This window comes from Arvicanthis niloticus, chromosome 20, assembly GCF_011762505.2.
Source record: "Arvicanthis niloticus isolate mArvNil1 chromosome 20, mArvNil1.pat.X, whole genome shotgun sequence".
In the NCBI taxonomy this organism is placed as follows: domain Eukaryota; kingdom Metazoa; phylum Chordata; class Mammalia; order Rodentia; family Muridae; genus Arvicanthis; species Arvicanthis niloticus.
In genome coordinates, this window is record NC_047677.1 from 2,880,367 (window position 1) to 2,901,453 (window position 21,087).

At 34.8% G+C, this 21,087-nt stretch overlaps 1 protein-coding gene across 4 annotated transcripts in view; it reads left to right on the forward strand.

Moving 5' to 3' along the window:
- The window catches only part of Tbc1d32 (TBC1 domain family member 32), a 210,303-nt gene that overhangs the window by 173,716 nt on the left and 15,500 nt on the right, over nt 1–21,087 (forward strand). For all 4 annotated transcript variants that reach the window (XM_076917034.1, XM_076917033.1, XM_034524089.2 and 1 more), the window contains 4 exons: nt 3,834–3,903; nt 5,455–5,570; nt 6,335–6,489; nt 17,686–17,826. In XM_076917034.1, the coding sequence (XP_076773149.1) occupies nt 3,834–3,903; nt 5,455–5,570; nt 6,335–6,489; nt 17,686–17,826 (482 nt within the window). The remainder of the gene's footprint in view (nt 1–3,833; nt 3,904–5,454; nt 5,571–6,334; nt 6,490–17,685; nt 17,827–21,087) is intronic.

The following is a 21,087-nucleotide window of genomic DNA, read 5'->3' on the forward strand; positions in this document are numbered from 1 at the left end:
GAAGCACCTTTTATTGCCTAAGGAAGGATGAGAGAACAGATTTTGCGTAACATTTGGTGACATAGGCATTGAGGCAACATCTTGCACCTCAGAGCTTAACTGCTCCCTGCTCCCCATTGATGTAGTAGAGGACCTTGTGTCTAGGCAGAAGCGAAAGGCATGGGGAAAATCCACTGCAAATGCCTCCTCTCCTGTTACATAGCTGTCTGAGGCAGGGGTGGTAGGTCATATCTGTAACCCTGCACTCAAGAAGCCACGAAGCAGGAGTATTTGTGGGAGCTTCAATGCCAGCAGAATAGGATCTCATTTCAAACAAATGTAAAAGCTATATTCATTGTATTTTCCATAAGGGAAATGTTAGCATTATTTCAAGTGTTATGGAGGGAGACATTTTATTTCTCATGTCAGGTAATGCAGTTTTATATGTCCTAGAATTTCAAGTGTTATCTAACTTATAGCAGCTCTGGAAATCATATTATTGTCACATGATATTCCATGGCTATTAGGAATATATGATTACATTTTAATTTTCTGTTTTTTTAAATGTTACATATTCAGTTTTATTTTCATTAAAAAAAAACTTTAAATTTTACAAAATCAGATGTTGTCACCCACAGCAGAGCATGAAAATTTTATATTATTTAAATTAGAAAACTAAAACATAGAGCATCATAAAATAAAGGATAAGCCTTAGACACTAAACACAAATCATAAGAAGGTTTCTAGTTTCTACATAGACTTAACATGTTATGCTGTAATAAGCATATATACTTAACTTATGGCTACATTTTAAAAACACATTAGCAATTGCAAATTGGAAATTATAGCTAATACATAAATGATGATAGTTTTAAAAGTTGGCCATGAAATTATTGAAGTGAGAAATGGGTGTGTGTACATTTATGTATTGTGTATGTAATATGTGTGGGTGTGTATATACATATATGTATGTTTATATATGTATCTCATTGTGTACATGCATGTGTATACACGTATGTGCGTGTGTGTGTGCGTGTGTGTGTGCATGCGTGTGTGTGTGTGTTTGTGTGTGTGTTTGGTACCAAGTAATAGAAACCAAAATCAAACTTTTATCCTATGTAGATAAAGAAATAGAAATATGAGCTCACAAATAGAGCAAACCTGAGTGTAGCACTGTCTCTTATTTCTCTTTGCAATCGATACATTTTCTTCTTCCAGAGACTCAAGGGGACCTTATAGGTTCATGACATATAGGAGCTTGAAATTCTTAGAGATTGCCTTGCTGCGAGCTGCTGTTGTTACAGATTGATCATCTACTATGGGAAGGGCAGAGCAGGTCTTCTCCACCAGTGAAAGTATATCTACTAACTCAGTGAAAATTATAAATAACAAGGAATGCTAAGCTCTGTGAACTGAAGCCTAATTGCTGTCATTAGAAATAAAATGAGTTAATTTTACTGACTAGATTCCAATATAGATAAAACTCAGCTATAGTTTACCAGAAACTAACCAGTATCTTATAAAAGGTAGTTTTAAACGTTGTGTTTATTGCTATGGTGTCTGTTACAGTGTGGGGACACACACACACTCTACTGCGCATGTGTGGAGGTCAGGAGACAATGTTTTGGAATAGGTTCTCCTTTCTACCTTTATTTGGATTTCAGGGTCAGGCTAGATGCTCTGGCATGTGCCATAAGAGCCTCACCTTGCTGAACCATCTCAATACTGCCTCCCGTTCTAAGTAATAATGCTTAGTTTTGCTTTATTTTATTTTTCTGTAAGAAAATTGCCATTCACTTCAATTTTGGCATGGTCAGCATCTGGTCTAGTTTTCTAGGGACTGGAAAAGTTCCTGCACCTTGAGACTTTCAGGGATTCAGAGGTGAAATGGGCAGGCAAACCAGGATGCACTGGTTGTTTTCCTTGCATGCACTGAAGACCAATTGCTGCTGGTCTAGAAAGTCAGTATTCAATAGCAGTGATGATTAATTTGTCCTTGCCCTTTATCAGAAGTGACTCAGGAATAAATGAGTCTGCACTAGAAGTGGATTCCACTAGTAGTAAGAGATATCCCCGATGTGCTATGTATGGGAGACTCCAGTGACAGCAGGATCAGAGAATCTCTCTTTTCCTCCTCACTGCCACTGACTTGTGGATGACTCCCTTCAAGTGGTCATTCCTGTGCACAAACAGCATTTGTTTATGTGTATGGACACAAGGCTTTCTTCCGATAAAAGTAGAAAATTTCAGCTAGCTTCTGAGTGGTACCTAACTATGCTTTTATTCACATTAACTTGGTTATCCAGTGTGTCCAAGAACCAGTCCAAACTTTCAATCTCTCTTGACACTTTTGTATTTTTTGGTAAATGATCACAATCCCTACTTCACAAAGAAAGTCTGACCTGAAAAGCGAAACCTAGCCACTCAACCCTAATGTAATGTCATCTAGTAAAAGTTGAATCTGGTCTGCTGAAAGATTGTGTGTGGGGGACTGAGGGCTGAACCTAGAGGCAAGTACTTTACCACTGAGCTATCGATCTTAGCCCTTAAAGGTTTTTAAAATTATTCTTTGGAAACTTTATACAATTATAGGATGTATTTTAACCTTATTAATTTACAACTCCCTTCAACCTTCTCTCATGCCCCTATCTTGTCTCATTCCCAATATCATGTCACCTTTTTGTTATTGTAACCAATAACCCCCTGAGTCTAATTAGTTCTACCTACATGTGATTGGGTATGGGGACACCTATTCAGGCATGGGAAATGTCTTTGTTAGGGTTTCCATTATTGTGAAGAGTCACCATGACCAAGACAACTCCTAGAAAGAGCAACATTTCATTGGGCCTGGCTTACAGGTTCAGAGGTTCAGTCTATGATCATCAAAGCGGGAAGCATGTGAGCTGGAGAGAAGGAGTTGAGAGTTCTACATCTTGTTCCGAAGGGAACCAGGAGAAGACTTGACTTCCAGGCAGCAAGGAGGAGGGCCATAAAACCCAAACCCACAATGACACACCTCCTTCAACAAGGCCACACCTCTTAATAGTGCCTCTCCCTGGGCCAAGTACATTCAAACCATGACAGGAAATCTACCGTGTTCTCGAAGGAGAGCCCCCCTCCTCCACTGTCAATAGTTCCTTCTCTGGGTGGGCTTTATCTCCCATCCTCCATCCATGCTGGAATTTTGACTGTCTTGATCATCTGAAGGTTTTATGCAAATAATCACAGCTGCTTCAAGATGGCATGTCAGTAACTATGTCATGTCTGGAAGCCAGCATCTTACAGGGCTTACTGAAAGATTTTAAGATTTTAAAGATTTTAGGATTTAAGGGTTAGGAAGCCATGATTATATATACTTGTTTAGAATTTTATATAAGCATTATATGATGAAAACATTGTGTTTTAGATTACTTCTTAATGTTTTATTAGCTTTTAATATTTTGCTCATTTTTCATTGTTTTGCACCAAATAATTTAATCATTTTTCATGCTTTTTGGTTTCATTTTCTTTTGGAGTCAGGGACTTATGTAACCAGGCTGGTCTTGAACTTACTATATAGCCACCGATGGCATTGAAATGCTAATTCTTCTGCCTGTGCCTTCCCAGGACTGATAAATATGTGTCCCACCTCTTTCAGTTTTTAAATAATTTTTATAAGATAAAAGTTTTTGGAAAGTTTTTTGGTAATTTCTTTGAAAATATAAGTGACAGCTTCTAAAACAACAAATTCATCAGCATTTTCAAAATTCTCATTAAAATATGCAAAAATATTGCTTTCATCAATTTTCAATTAACATGTGATTATTATGCAGACTTTTCTACATTTTTATAATTCCCTTTCCTATTGTTGTTAGCTACTGATGCAAATGTGAAGAATGAAAGTCTCTCATCTGTGCAGCAGCTTGGCATTAAAATGACTGTCAGGTATGTATGGAAATGTCTCTTTCATGAATTCCTAGAATTCACCTACCTGATGTGTGCTTAATAATATTTAACACCAAAGTATTTTATAAACTTTAAATGCAGAGTTTATCCCTCACAAATAATAGCATTATCTTTGAGGATATTGGCACATGATTAAGTTACCTCTGGCTGTAATTTAGTTACAGCTCATTAGTATTCCGAAACCTAATTAGTGTGTTTCTCTGTGGCTATCAGGGATTTTTCCCACCCCCCCTCCCCCCCAAAAAAAAAAACATTGCAAAGAAAAGCATGCTGTGGCATAATCATGCAGCTTCTAAAGCATGATTTGTTCTAGTAGTCAGGGTACGGTGAAGACAGACATACCTTAAGGGAAGATTGAGAAGTTCAAATGAGTGAACGAAAATTGTGATGGCTTGAGTGTGTAAAACTCATATATTATTTTTCAAAAGAAGTGAGTGTACTAGATTATGAACCTCCTTTTCTTGTTCTTAATGAACCTCATTTAATATGAGATTATTAACTGTCCCATTAAAATTAGAGGCTCATCTTTTGAGTCAGATCTAAGAAGGCACATGTGAGTGCTACCAAACCCTTGAGTCTTATATAAATGCCCACTGAGATTAAAATCCTGGCATGGATTCCGGATCATCCACCTATGCCAGAGTAACTGTTTTGGTTATGTTATGTAACTCCATATATGTGTTTAAATAACAGTATTTCATATTGCCACATTTCCAAAGAAATGGAACCTACAGATTACATTAGCACCCTGGTCACATATTTTAACTCAATGTAATTCTTATTCATAGAAAGTAAGTGGAAACTAATGAATCATGTAAAGTTTGGATACACTGTGCTATGGTACAGTTACCATCCTATAGCATCACTGGGATAAACAGTAGCAAAACCTGATTAAACACGACTAGCAATGTTGTCACTAAGAAAATTCCTTAACTGTAGACTAAGTAAGGCCTCTGTAAGGTTGGAAATGGAACAAATGTGTTGTTTCCCCTTGATGACAATACACACATTCAGTGTGTTTAAAAATATAGGAACTTAGATAAAATACAATTAGTTTCAATTAATTGTAATGTTTGGTCCATGTAAATCTCAAGATATGTAAGTTATGGTTCAGGATTGTACGAGTCACAATTCAAAATGCCCAAATTCCCTCTATATCCAATATCAGTAAATGGCTTCCAAAGTTACTTCTTGATTTAACATTCCGTAAAACTAGAGTCTGTATTTTGTGCTTTAGATTAATTTCAGAAAAAAAAAACAATACATTCATCTCATCTGTCCTATATTATCACATTATTTTCTCATTACTCTTTCACCGTTCGAAAGTCAATGATCAATGCGCTGATCCAAATGTGCTGTAATGATCAGGAATGAATAAAGTAGCATGGTTAATGTAGACACCCGAGAAGAGAGCCTTCAAAACTCCAGACCTTGAAATCTCAGGAGAAATAAACTGTGATGGATTTCTAAAGATGCATTTTCAGTGAGGATGCTAATGGGCTTCTTATGTTTTGGGGATCTTTAACCTAGGTATGGGAAGTTTCTCAACTTGCTAAAAGACGGTGCAGAAAATGATTTTGCCTTGGTCTTAAAGCACTGTGAGAAATTCCTGAAACAACAACAGTCTCCAGTCACTTCTTCTCTTTATATCCTTTTTGAATAGATTGATGCAGAATTGAACCATCTTCTTATAGTATCCAGAGTTCTTTCAAAGGATGTGTTAGCACACTGTGCAATTGATTACAGTGAATCATTATGTTATCTTACTCTGTGTTTTGAGCATACATTTTATTAAATTGACCTACGGTCCTTAGACTCAGTTGTATTCACCAAATCTTAAACTGAGTACAGTCATTCTGAAGGCATTTTCAAACAAATCTAAGATGTTAAAAAGTAGGCTTGCTTTATAGACATAAATAGAATAAGAAGGAAAGCACTGCTTTTTACAGTGTGCTCATTTCATTTGAATTGGTATTCAGAAATAAAATTTGACTTTAAGAAAAAAATATAGTAACTATTTGCATTGCTGAATTCTAAATATATAGGTTTTGGCTTGTTGTACTAGTCGCTTAGCAGGTAACTGCACATAAAAAACACACTGTCCTGTTATAGATTGACATAGATGAATGTTCCTAAGGCAGCGTTCCCTCTGATAGCAGTCAACATTGGCTCTCCTACACACATAATCCAATAATACATTAAAAGAATGATTATGCCACAGGAGTTTCATATGTAAATGTAACCTAAACCGCTTCAGTATCTTCAGTTATCAATGCTTATAAAACAACTGAACACAAAGTGATTACTACATGCAACGAATACTTCTTTCTAGATCGAGATCTTAAAAGTGAGTATTCATGAAATTGTGTCTCTGCTAAGATGATGTGAAAGTTCCTTAACCACTCTGCAGTGTGCCTGCAAGGCAGCTACGCAGGCCACGACTGGTTTGTGTCTTCTCTCTTCATCATCATGCTGGGAGACAAAGAGAAGACACTCCACTTCCTCCAGCATTTCTCCAGGCTTCTGACCTCTGCCTTCCTTTGGGTACCAAGGCTGCACATTTCTGTAAGACTTAAAGAGCCTTTGTAAAAGGAGACCTGAGCTTGAGAAGCATGACATTTACCTTTACTAAAATATTGTCATTATATATATATGTATATATACTGCTCCCTACTAATTCTTAGTCAATTTTCTACCTAAATGATAGTATAGCTTTTCTCTAATCTGGCCTTTGACAGTTTCATTCATTCATATATATACATATATATATATATATATATTCATTCATATATATGTATATACATATATATGTATAATATATATATGTAATATATATTACATACTGTATTACAATTACTGTCAACTCTTCCTTCTCATATCTCCTACGTCTGTGAACTCACCCTTCCTCCCTACACGATTCTTTCCCACACTTAGAGCCATTGTTGTGGTGTTGTTTTGTCTTGTTTTGTCTTGTTTTCTGACACACTGAGTTTACCTTCCTTACCAACAGCTCATAAGCAGGCATCTCACTCCTGGAACTTGGGTTTTTTGTTTAATAATCCATTGTTTTTAAGAACAGCATTATCCTGATGTCTGACATGCAAGGTATCTTCACTTCTAACTTTAAAACATAAATAAAAACAAGAAGATAAACAAAAACACCAATGTGTTACTTAATTGGCTTACAAAGGTATGCACATTTTTACATATTTTCCTACCTGTATTGGTTTGTTTAACCCTCTGCTTCTACCATTTGCCCTCCCCCATCACCAGAGCTTTCAGATTTTTACTATAAAAACACTACAAATCCTTGCTTAGGTTTACTCAGGGTATTTTTGAGGCTATTAATAGAATTATTTCTCTAATTTTGCTCTCAGTATATTTGTTAGTGACATACAGAAAGGCTATTGAGTTTATAAGTTAATTTTGTATTCTCCCACGTTTCTGAAGTTTTTATGAGCTCTGAAAGTTTTTTGGTTCAGATTGCAGTGTCTCCCTTCATGGAATCACGTCATCTGCAAGGAAGGATGCTTTGTCTAATTTTCTGTTTGGATTTCTTTTACTTCTCTTGTCAAATATCTCTAAGACTTGAAGCACTATATTGCGTAAGAACAAAGAGATTCTTGTTTCCAATCTCAGTGGGAGTACTTTGAATTTTTCTCCTTTTAGCATGATCTTGGCTATAGGTTTCTTATAAATGCCCTGCATTATATTAGTATATATGTTCCCTTTATACCAATTCTCTCTAGGGATTTCATTAAGACGTGATGTTGAATTTTGCTAAAGATCTTTTCTGAATCTATCTATGGTTATATGACTTCCCTCTTTAAGTCTATTTATCTGACTTGTATATGTTGACCCAGCTCTAAATTTCGGGAACAAAGTCAACTTAATCAAGGCGAATGAATGATATTTTTAATTTGTTTTTGTATTCAATTTGTAATATATGTTATTGAATGTTTTCATATTTATTGTCATGAGTGATATTGGTCTATTGATCTCTTTCCTGATGTGTATCTTTATCTGCTTTGGGTATTAGAGCAATATTGGGAAAAGGAATTGAAAATTATCATTTTATTTCTATGATATGAGATAACTGGAGTGTTCTTTAAAAGGCTAGTAGAATCCTATTGTTGTGAGTCCATCTGGCTCCATGCTTTTGGTAGTTGGGAAAGTTTTATTATTATTATTATTATTATTATTATTATTATTATTATTATTATATAAATTTCTTTGCTTGTTACAGGTCTATTTTTTTCAATCTTATTATTACCTACATGTAACCTTGGTGGGTGACATGTGTCTAGAAATCTATCCATTTCTCTTCGGATTTTCAATTTTGTGAGCTATAGGATTTTAAAGTACGCCATTATAATAATTTATATTATATTTAATGTATTGTTATGTCTCCCATAACAACAGACTGCCAGGCTTGTTTGTATTTTCAAAGAACCAATCTATGGCTTCATTGATTGTATTTTTGTTTGTTTTAGTAATATCTTCCCTGGTTTGAATTATTTCTTCCCACCTACTTTGGGGTTTAATATGTTTTTGTTTTCTAAATTCATAAAGAATATAATTAAGTAATTTGATTTCTCTCTCATTTTTAATATAGTTATATAAAGCTATAATCTTGCCTTCTAGAATAACTTTGATTATATTATGGACGTTTAAACATGCAGTCCTTCCATTTTTATTTTATCCTGGGAATTTAAAAAAAGTTTATTCTTGATTTCTCCTGTGACCTGTCTGTCCTTAATCTCTATGATGTCTTATTTTCTGAAGTTTTTTTAAGCTATCAATTTCAAGCTTTATTGGTTTGCAGTCAGACAGAATATAAGCAGTAATTTCAGTTTTTCTGAATTTGTTGAAATTTGATTTATTCCTCAGCATGTGGTATATTTTAGAGAAAGTTTCATGGAGTAGTAGGTAGCTAATGCTTAGGTGAGATACTCTGTAGACACCTCTTATATTCATTTGGTCTGTGGCGTTTCTTTGTTTTTTTTCCCTTTGTCCTTTCCACTCTGTTTTTTTAATGGATGACCTGACCATTTGTGAAAGTTGAGTGTTAAAGTCACCTACTGTTACTGAGTTGGGCTTGATCTGTTTTTTAATGCCTAGTAGTATTTGTATGTGTAAATCTTTGATACATTTATGTCCATAATTGCAATGTCTTGTAGTGGATTGTTCCCTTGATCATAATGGAGTATCTTTTTTTTTCTCTCATCCGATTAGTTTTGTTTGAAGTTTATTTAGTCAGATATTAGAATAGTGGTGGCTGCTTGTTTCCTGGTCCTGATTATTTAGAATATTGTTTCTATTCTTTTGCTCCAAGGTAATGTCCACAGTTGGAGATGAGATGTTGGTTTTTGTATATAAAACATAATAGTTGATCCCATTTTCTAAACTGGTTAGACAGTCTATGTCATTTGATCAGGGAATTGAATCTACCAATATTTGAGGTTATTATTGAATTTCTGTCATTTTGATGTTGTGTTTTCTTGACATTCTTTCCATAAGAACTATCCTAACTAATAGTGATATATTTCCTCTTTTCTAATTTGTATCCCTTTGATCTTTGTTTGTTGCCTAATTGCTCTGGCTAGAACTTCAAGTGCTATATTGAATAGATAGGGGGAGAAAGAGCAGCCTTGTCTTGTCCTTGATTTTAGTGGGATTGCTTCAAGTTTCCCTCCATTTAGTTTGATGTTGGCTATTGGTTTGACGTATATTGCTTTTATTATGTTTAGGTATGAACATTGAATTCTTAATCTCTCTAATACGTTTAACCTGAAGAAGTGTTGTATTTTGTCAAAGGCCTTTTCGGCATCTAATGAGATTATCATGTGCTTTTTTTCTTTGAGTTTGTTTATACAGTGGATTACATTGGTGGATTCCCATATATCGAACCATCCCTGCATCTCTGGGATGAAGCCAACTTGATCATGGTGAATGATTGTTTTGATGTGTTCTTGGATTCAGTTTGCAAGAATATTATTGAGTATTTTTGCGTCAATATTCATGAGGAAAATTGGTCTGCAGTTATCTTTCTTCTTTGGTTTTTTGTGTGGTTTAGGTATCAGAGTAACTGTGGCTTCACAGAACAAATTAGGTAGTGTTCCTTGTGTTTTTATTTTGTGGAATAGTTTGAAGAGTATTGGTATTAGGTCTTCTTGGAAGGTCTGATAGAATTCTGCACTAAAGCTGTCTGGCTGTTTTTTGTTTGTTTGTTTGTTTGTTTGTTTGTTTTGTTTTTGGTTTGGAGAATTTTAATGACTGCTTCTATTTTCTTAGGGGTTATGGGACTGTTTTGATGGTTTAATCTGATTCTCATTTAACTTTGGTACATGGTATCTGTCTAGCTAAAGGAGATTGCAACCCCACAGGAAGAACAATATCAACAAACCAGACCCCACAAAGCTCCCATGGACTAAACCACCAACCAAAGAGTACACATTGGGGGACCCAGGGGAATGCTAGGGCACTGAGGCAGGAGTGGGTGGGTGGGTTGGGGAGCACCCTCATAGAGACAGGGGGAGGAGTGAGAGAAAGGGGTTTTGTGAAAGGGAAACGAGAAAGAGGATAACATTTGAAATGTAAATAAAAATAACCAATAAAAAATGAATTATAAAAAAAAAACATCCTAACATCATCTGTTTGTATTTGTGGCCTCCTACATAATCTTATTTTTTCTTATTATTATTTAACCTTATCCATTCCAGCATTCTTTATGGAGCTATCTTTAAGTATAAAGTCCCTTAGCTTGTTTTTGTTATGGAAAGTATTCCTTTCTTTTTCAATTAGGAAATATAGTTTTGCCATGTTAGTAGTCTGGATTGGCACCTGTGGTCTTTTAGAACTTGAATTACTTTCCTCCAGGCCCTTCTGGATTTTAATTTTTAATTGCAAAATCAACTGGTGGCCCTGCTTTTATATCTGCCTTAGACTGTCTCTTTTAGCTGTGAATACCCTTTCTTTGTTCTGTATAAAGTAATATATTTTAAGTAAAATAAGTCATTGAGAGTTTTTCTTTGGGTTCTGTCTATTTGGTGTTATGTGTGTTTCTTGTACCAATACTGGCATTTCTTTCCCTAGATTTGAAATTTTCTTTCTGTAATTTTATTGAAAATATTTCTATATTATTATATTTGGAATAATTTTCTATGCTTATAACTCACAGTCTTTTTTCAAGATTCTGTGTATTTTCTTCATTCATTCATTTAAAAGCATTAGCATTTGGCATCTGTCATTTACACCATCCACTCTCTTGGTTTGTCTTTCCACTGATATTTTTTTATTAGAATGGCTGAAATCTTTATGTCAGTTTGTGTGTTCCTCACCATTTCTACCTTTATGGACTTCTATCTTCATATCCTGCATTGTCCTTATTTCGCTCAGCCTTTTGTGGTTTTTTGGTTATCAATCAGGAGTTTATTTCTGTCTTCTTTAATTTAATTGTGGTTTTTGTGTCTTCTTTTAATTCCTTGACCTCCTTGAGCATTATATATTTGTTTTTTTTAGATTTTGTGTCTTGAATTTCAACTAAATTTATCTTATCTTGAACCATTACTATGGGGTTGTAACTTTTCAAAAGGATGCACTGTCTTGTTTTCATATTGCTTTGTGGTTGTTTCTGGGGTTTTTTGCTTTTTTTTCTGTTTGTTTTTTGTTTGTCTTGTTTTTTGTTTGTTTTGTTTTGTTGTTTTTTAATATGCCCTGAGCTTCTGGAGTTAGGATTTTGTTGTCTGTTTTGATAAGAGTTTTTGGCTCCTTGGGGAATGGGCATTTAGATCTGTGTTTACTATTACCAAGACTTGGAAGATTTTGATCAGCCAGGAAAATGCTTAAAGGTCATCGTTTACAAAATAGAACATTTTTTTTTTTACCCCATTTTCTCAAACACTGTGCCATTATTTCCTGTAGTCTCATAAAATGAAAAAGTCTTTGGTTTTGTGGCATGTTCTTAGCTGTTAGTAACACTATGTATTGCTCTGCCTTCTTTGGCTAAAGCTCATAGGCTTGACACGGACCTCAAAAAAATAAAATAAAAAAAGATCAACCTGTGTTGGTCAGGAAAGTTCCACAAACTACCAAAGCAGTAAAGGTTATTGTCATGCCTTCCAGTTGGCCTCGAAAACTAGTTGATATGACCCTAGTGCTGAAGATACCAGTTACCTCTATTGCAAGACACAGAGAAATAAAACAGGAAGTGAGCTAAAGCTTCTTCCCATATAGCTTCCATAGTCCTGGAAGGTGCAATGCAGGCTTCTGGTGTGGATTAAGAATATTAGTGATCTTAACCAACTGGCAAGGTGTGGCCATTGGTGTGCAGTAATGGTCCAGCTCTTATTAGGGTAATCAACTGCTCTTGTTGGCTTTAAGACCTGCCTCACAAGGGAGTATGCACACCTTACTATAAACCTGTTCAAAACTTCATCCTTACTAGGAGGTATTAGTCGCCATGGGATCTACAACTGCTACTTAGCTAAAGTGACATGATATAAAATGGACTTCTAAATCTATATGTTAAACCTTAAAAAAAGTGCTACTTTTAGTCTAATCCCCTCTTTACCAAGAATGGTGGCTAATAAAGGGACTCGTGGCTGCTTATCATGCCTGAGAATGAGTGATGATTGTAGGTTAACCTAAGCAAGACATTTAGGCTACTTCCCTTTAAGGCTCAGAGAAGATTGTGGTACAGTGTCTAGAAAGAATGGATGAGTCAAAAGACAGAAGAGAATGCAGTCTTCAGTCCACAATGCTGTCCTTGCTGTCGGGATCTTGTAGCAGCTAGAGTTGCCTTTACTGGGCCTGTGCAAGACTAAACCTATCTTCAGTCAACCTTGTATCAAGGAGGAGCTCCTGGGGCCCTACTTCTCCCAGCTAAACTATTGCCCATGAGTTGATGCTAGGGAAGGGGCAGTCATTGTCATTAATTGCTTATCCATTACTGAACATGGATTCCAAACCCAGGGTCACACAGACTGCCCTGGTTAAATTCAGTGAATGACAAAACAAAACAAAGGTGGGAATATGTGGGAAAGGAACTTGAAGGGAAGATGGCCTGATAGTTGTGAGAGGAGACAGGATAGGATAAAAAGCGAGAGTAACACACATGCACGTTGCACATCATACCGCCAAAGGAAATAAGAAAAATTATAATCCGAATAATTGTCATCGGGATCCCCTAATCTTACTTTTCTTCTTCTCATTGCTATAACATTCATCATCTGCTAATACCTTGTTTACTTGGTACCATATCTCTCATCTATATGCTTTGCTGCTAGCCCTAAGAAGACAGGTTTCCATTTTGTTCACTGACACAGCTCCCTTTGTTCAAAAGTTAGAGACTGTTTTGACTACTCTATAAACATGTTGAATATGAATTATTATTTAGATCAGATCATGTTTGGGACAGTAGATTTTTATGATTTTAGAAAAATTACTGAAAAATACTTGATTATCTGCATTCTTATGAATGTTATAGCAAATTAGATCAAAATTTTTTTTTTAATTTTGGAGTTCTGTGTTAGCCCTGGCTGTCCTGTAACTCACTTCGTAGACCATGCTGGCTTTGAAATGAGAGATTCTCCTACCTCTGTCTCCAAAGTGCTGGGATTAAAGGTGTATGCTATCACTTCCTAGCCTCAAAAAAGTTTTTAAAATAAGCCTAACACATAAACAAAATAAGAAATAATGAGACTTAATGTTAAAGTAATTTTTTAAAAACGGCCACCAGTCAAGCTGATTGTCTAGGCTTTAGCGTCTCTGCCTAGATCAGACACCATGTTCTGAGGCCATGAGGCCACGTGTGCGCTGCAGCTAGAAACAGCCAACCAGAAATGCCAGCACTGTCACCCATGAGACACCAGCGTGGGAGATGGCTCTACCAATCTTACACACTGGCTCTACAAGGCTGGGCATTGCCCAAACCATCCCACCATCCATGCTGGCCCAGTAGGAAGATGAAATCCTAGTGCTTAAATTATCCAAAGGCTTTATATATTTGGTAATGATGATTAACAAGATGTCCATACAATCAGAGGTGTAACCCGATACCTAACCTAGATATAACAACTACATTTGACTGCTACAGACAAGGGAACATCAGCCTCTGTGTGCCCCTCTCTCGTTCTTCTCTCTCTCTTAGCTCCTCCTCTTCCTTCTTCTCTTCCTCTCCATCCTCCTCCTCCTCTTCTCTTTACTCCTCCCACCTTAGCTCCTCCTACAACATAATTGTTAATGAAAATAATAAGAACCTCCACTTTATACTAATTAGTTTAAAATAATTGAAACACTTTAGCCTTCATGGTTATTTAGATTAGAAGAATCAACTTAAATTATCTTCAGTTGTTATAAGAAAAACTGTAAATTATAATACAATAAGTCTTCAGGGAATTTCATAGAAAATCAAGCAAAATATTTTACTTGCCATCTGTTAGTAATAAGTATGAAAAGAACAACAATTCAGTTAAAATAAAAGACATTAATTTATGTGCATTTACAAACAGAACTCCAGTGATGTTAAACCAACCTAAAGTAGTAATCAGATGAAGTGATATAGTCCAACAGGAAGGTAATGGACAGCTATATAATATACATGTACATGGGCTTCATTTGCTCCTGTAAGTGCCTACTGTTAAAAGACTTACAGTGTTAAAAATGCTAATGAAATTTAAACATATCTACAATGCCAGGAACATCATGAGGATGAGCCTATAATCCATCTGCGAGTCACATAAAACACGTTTGCTTGTGAAATGTTCATGTTTTATAGCATCACAGTATCGATATGTTGAGAAATCTTTACATTTTCTCTGCCAGCCTTCCCACTTTGTACAAATTAACAAACAGTATTACTGCAAAGCTTGGCTGGTTCTCTGCCTGTAGAGACTCAGATAAGAAGTGGAGTAAACTACACTGACTGTCTCTATTGGATTGCTAACTTTCAAATTTTTTCAGTACAATCTTTCTACTGAATTTTTAAAAATATTTTTTCATTTTATTTTTTAAAAAATACTTTCTATCCCAATTCAGTCCTCCTTTCTCCTCCGAATTTTTATTGCAACACAGAACTCGGTTTTTCATAGTTTCAGGAATAAGACAACAGAATCAATTATCTAAGGTGAAAATAAAAAAACTAAGACTACTCTGCTCTATTTTTCAGTCAACATCTTTTATTTTAACCATTAGCAAATAATATTCTAAAGTTATTTTATAATGCTTCGTTTCATATCCTATCATAGACTACCACTAACTTCTAAGCCCTTGACTTACTGATTTTTTAAAATTAACCTGTTCCAATCCTTATTTGACCTTAAATGTCATTAGCCTTTATGTTCTCTGAATATGAGTTGATAATATTTCAGGATGCTATAGTTGAACAAAATATACAAAATTCTAAAACTATAAATTATAATGTGATGGTTCACAATTCCCCTTGTTATGTTTATATTGGGCATCTGTTGCTATTGTTTTGGCATTATGAATACAATTAACTCTATATTGGCGCTGATACTCAAATAATGGACAAGCTAGAGATTTTAAATCCTAAAGGAGTTTACAGTAATAATAAATGCAGTCATTAGAATCTTGCTACATAGTCAATATTACATATACCAGCTTTGGTATCAGTAACAGGTTGGTTATCGAAAGTGTGACATAAGGTTATTTTGGCAGTGTATGATTTATGAGAATAGAGGAACACTTATCTCTGGGACTCCATTACATGATAATGCTTTGTTTCTTTGACAGTATAATTAATGTCTACTGTCTTTATATTTTCGTAGACCTGTTCTAAAGGTATTTCTGCCACAGCATAGAAATATGCTGTCTAACAATCAGTTCCAGTGTGTTCAGTTTTCATAGTGTCTCTGTACATATTATACAAAATTAGTAAGTTCACATTGAAAATACAAACATGTAAGTAAGTCTTTGATTTTTATGTTTGTTACATTGACTCGTTATATAAATAGTGAAACACGGTTTGTGTTGGACAAGAGGCAAATTGATGAATATGAATTTTGCTTTGTATTACATTTAATCACCTAATAGAAAATCTCCTTGTTCTCTCTAGAAAAATGACCATGAACATGCTATGTCTTCATGAATATTGAAGCATTTTTATGTGCAAGATCTAGAAAATCTGCCATAAAACACAAATTATTTACACTGATTTATTTCTGAAAATATATTTGTATAGTTTTAAAGAATATAAATCATTTGTGCTAAAGAACAAAAACTGAAAACTCACTGATAAACCACTGTAGTGATTTCAGAAACTTCATTACATAGACCTAACTAAATCCTCAAAGCACCATAGCAACAAGTCCAAATGTCTACATTAGTTTAACCCTTATGTAATTTTATGAGTTTAGTTTTATCTAAGACCACAAACTTTTTATTTCAAATTTTTAAATAAGATTAATAGGAGAAGTTTATATGAGATAAACTTAAAACAAGAAAACATTTTTTTTTAATTATGTACTCTTCATGGTTGGGTGTCAACTTTACTTAATCTAACTGCTGTTAAATAGTGTTTCTTGAGATAATTACATCTTTGAGTTTTCTATGCTGTGTTATAAATAATGATTATGTGTTGATACTAAATTTATAGTCATAACAAATAAAACGTTCTTGTTCATTTATGATCATAAATTGCACATAAGAACTATTTTTTTTAATCAAAGCTGAGAATTGAACTTTGCTCCTCATGCCTATTAGGCCAGAGGTCTACACTGTGCCTCATTCCCAGCCCTGAAAAGCATATTTTCAGAGTTCTCAACTTTGTAAGCACAGTGCTGAAGTACCTGTTTGTACATGCATATAGTACATGTTTGTACATGTATTCAGTGATATACAGTTTAGTGTGTTCATGCCTTTCAAGTGCAGATATAAGTTAAAATCAACAAATGAAACAAAATTAGATTAACAACCTGAAGAGCTGTGTAAGCCTTATGTTTGTTTGCTTCCAGACAGGGTTTCTCTGTGTAGCCATGGCTATGCTGGATCTCTTTTTGTAGACCAAGTTGGCCCTGAACTTAGAAAGATCCACCTGCCTCTGCCTCCTGAGTGCTGGGATTAAAGGCGTGCACCACTACATCTGGCCTGACTAAAGCTTTTTAACATGGCCTCACTGGCTGAGATGACCATTATTAAACAGTATACTTCATACTGACATGGTTAGCATGCACAATTCATTACTCGTGTTTTCATGTTTATTGTTCATTTTTCCATGCAACTTTTCTCCTTCTCATCCACAGGCTTTGAAGTTTCCTGAATTACAAACTACTTTTATTCCTGTGCTTTGGAAAGATGAATAACCTTATCTTTATTGAGGTTTATTACTCCACAATGTTTGACTCTCCAATATTTACATATTTATAATAATTGTTATAACACATGACACCACCACATAAATTTTATTTGTTTTCAAATTTTAACTCATTTTATCAAGGCAGCGATAAAATGAGTTAGCTTCAAGTAGCCTTGGTTGACTTCAAACCTCTGTTTCTCTAGGATGACCTTCTGATACTTGTGGGTTTACAGATTAGCACCCAATACATGTGGTTTATTGTAGGGCTGGGTTCCAACCTTGGGTTTTTGTGCATTTGATGCAAGAATGCTATCAACTGACCTATATAGACTATGTAAATTTTAAAGCAGCAAAGCATGCCATAAGTAGAGAGGCTCAGCTAAGTATACCTTTGATTATATTAAATCATCTGTATAGTTACTGTTTTCTTCTTCCCTTTTATGCAGAGGTACCTTCCTGTTGACACCCTGGAGACCGGCATCCATCCCATATATTTTTGCAGTGCTCACTACATTGAGATGCTGCTGAAGGCTGAGGTGCCGCTTGTGTTTTCGGCTTTCCACATGTCTGGGTTTGCTCCATCGCAGGTAATCCAATGGAGAGTACCAGTTCTTCACCTCTCAGGTCTGACTTTACAAAAAATGCTTTCCCCTAAAACATAGGAAATATATTTAAATTAACAAAGCCTAATTTAATAAATGTAAATGGGTACATATATATTAATTAGATTAAATATTTACATATATTACTTTTCTTGTTTCTCCAACTTTTAACTAGCATGATTTATTCTTTTGTTTTTATTAAATTACCAAAAATAAGTCTAAATTGCAGTTGTTTAATATTATGTATTATGTATATTCTATTATGTTTTTATATTTGTATGGATTGTATTATATTTAAATTGATAAGAAACTACTCAGTCATTTTATCATTAGTTAATAACTACACGCTACCAAAAATTATCCACTATCACCACTGAAAAAGTTTTCTGTCCTTGGCTTATCTTTAATTTCATTTTCTTTAATCAACTTTGAGGTTGACCAAGTAGAGTTCTGCCAGCTTTCCTATGGTAAGCCTTAGCTTAACCAGTGGCTTATTGGATCCACTCTGTGGCATGTGCGTACTTTCCTTTGCTGTAAGCTACTTTGATTCCTTTCCCTTTACCCTGCTAGAGCTATCTCCCTCTTCATCAGACAGTACCTCCTCTTGACATGACCTGTGCACATGTACTTCCCTTGATGAAGTATCAAATCATTCTTCACATGTACTTTTGTGAGGTGTTCTGCTAGCTCTATGTTCTGTGAAGTTATTAGGAAACTCAAATATAACACTGTCTTCCCTTCAGTGAGAAGGAATCATGTTCTGTGACAATTTTTAGCTTTTAGTGTATGAAACATCTGCTTGAACTTTGAATCACAGAAATTTTAACCATGTTTGGATGAAGTTGGTTAAAAAGCACAAGATATTCAATATAATTTATAACACATGATTTTTTCATAGCTTCTAAATGTCTGTTCTGAGAGCAGTGCTGATAGGAGTTACTGCTTATTGTCCTCTTTTTGAATATCAGGGTTGATATAGTTTACTTAGTACACATTTTAGTACCTGATGTATCTACTTTAATTTAGAAATGGATTCTCAAAGATTAGGGGGGAGTTATAATATAGGGAGCTCTACATTATGAATTTAATATTCAACCTAATTATCAATTTAATTCAAAAGAAAAGTCTTCATCTATCAATTTTATGTATCTTGTAAGTCTGAGATAGCTTTATTCATACATAACTGCGTAAAACCCTAGCACGGTGACTCACCTTTGCAATTCTAGTCCTTTGAGGATGTGAGGCAGCAGGATTGCCATGAGTTTGAGATCAGCCTGGGATACACAGTAACTTCTAGGCCAGTCTCCATTATAGTGTGAGACACTGTCTCAAAATTAACAAGTAAGCAAAACAAAAACATAAAAAGAAGCCTGTTGATAAGTAATCCATTTATTTAATATTATTTCTAAGCAGTGACATTATTCTCTTGATAATATAAAAAGCCTTGTAGCAGCCCCCACTGTGAGCTAATCACTTGTCTTTAGTGCCTCTCATTGACTTGCTGATTATCTACCACCTTATTAGTAATTGTAAAATGTAAATACAAGCATTAGTAACTAAATGGGTACATATGATTAAGTCATTATTTGGGTATAGATTTTGTGGTTTGAAGCTTACTCGTTTTAATCCAATTGGGAACAGTGATTTTTGAGGCTGTGTATTTTTAGCACATGGGATTGTCTAGCTAGTAAAGGATTTGTGGGAACCTTGCTAAATGAAACATATAGATTGCTAGAGTGAAGACGGTAGGCTCCACTGCCACACACCAAACTACATGTGGATAGGAAGGCGCATTTGTTGATGGGAGTTTCTTTTCAGAGTAACAGACTAGAAAGATGACAGCAATCGGAATTTACATTCTCTTTTTAAGTAAGCAATGTAAAATCACATTCCAATTACCTTTCCATCAGTTTTACCCCTTGATAACAAACTTAACTTACTGTATTTTCTGCACTTTTCTGGTTTTTAAACTACCTTGTATCTTTAATGTTGTATCTCTTCTTCCTTGGGGACACCATGCTGCGTAGCATTGATTATTACACATGATTGTGTCAGGAAACAGGTTAAGTTGACTGACCCTCCTGCATAGAATGCATGAAACCACCTTTGGTCTTCTTCTTCAATATCATCATCATCATCATATCTATTATCATCCTCCTTTGTTCCTTTCTACTTCCATTATAAAAATAAGACTACAGAAAGCTCTTTCATGTTTTGTGACATAGTACTTTTTAAAAAATGTAAAATTATGCAGTGAAACTAGATCTTCCAGCTGTATAACAAAAATAATGTCATATTTGCAATCAATGTTTGTGCTTGAGGAAATGTTTGCCAATTGTAATTCATTCACAGTTGTAATTTTCATCATGTGGAAAAACTCCATCATCAAATAAAGAAGCATAGCAATGATGTAGTGGATGCGTTCACTATATTGAAATCACTCAGGAACACTCATGTCAGGGTCTACCTTTGTAATCCACACTGGCCTTAACTTGCAGCAATCCTCCTGCCTTATCTGAGATTTCAGGTTTATGTCACCATTCCTGGCTTTAAAACCACTTTTATTTTTGTTATTTTTTCTTTTCCTTGTATAGAAACAAATAATGTAAAGCTAGAAGAGTTGTTAAAAATGATATCTTTGAATAAAATAGTTGATCATTTAGAAATCACACTTGTTTTGACTTCCTAGGGTATCTGTAATAAATTGTTTTCACTTTAATTTTCAATCCCTTGATTTTTCTTGTAATCTAGATACCAGTAGAAATAATTTACTTCAGTTAAAATAATACTGTTTTAGATTTTAATTCCACTTGCCATAAACTTAAGTATGGTAGAATATCAACATTCTTAGAAAACTACAGTACAGGGTGTGTTTTGTGTGAGTGATCTTACTTCTTTATAATCCTGAATGTTATTTAAATGTGTGAATATCTAATAACATAACTACAAACCTAAGATTTCATTTACCATATAATTGGCATTACTTAAAATGCCATTATGATCACAGGATGGGATGAAAATTGTGCTCTTAATGACTGGAATTCAAAGGTCAGTAGTTGACATCAGTAATGACATATAGAAAACAAAAATTCAGTAAGGCATTCTGGTATAGATGAATTGTGTCTCCCTCAGTAATCAGAAGATGGAAGTCCTAACCTTCTTTACATCAGAATACACTGTACTACACATAAGGTATCTCAGAAGTCTTTACATTAAAATGATGTTGTTAGAGTGGCTCTACCTAAG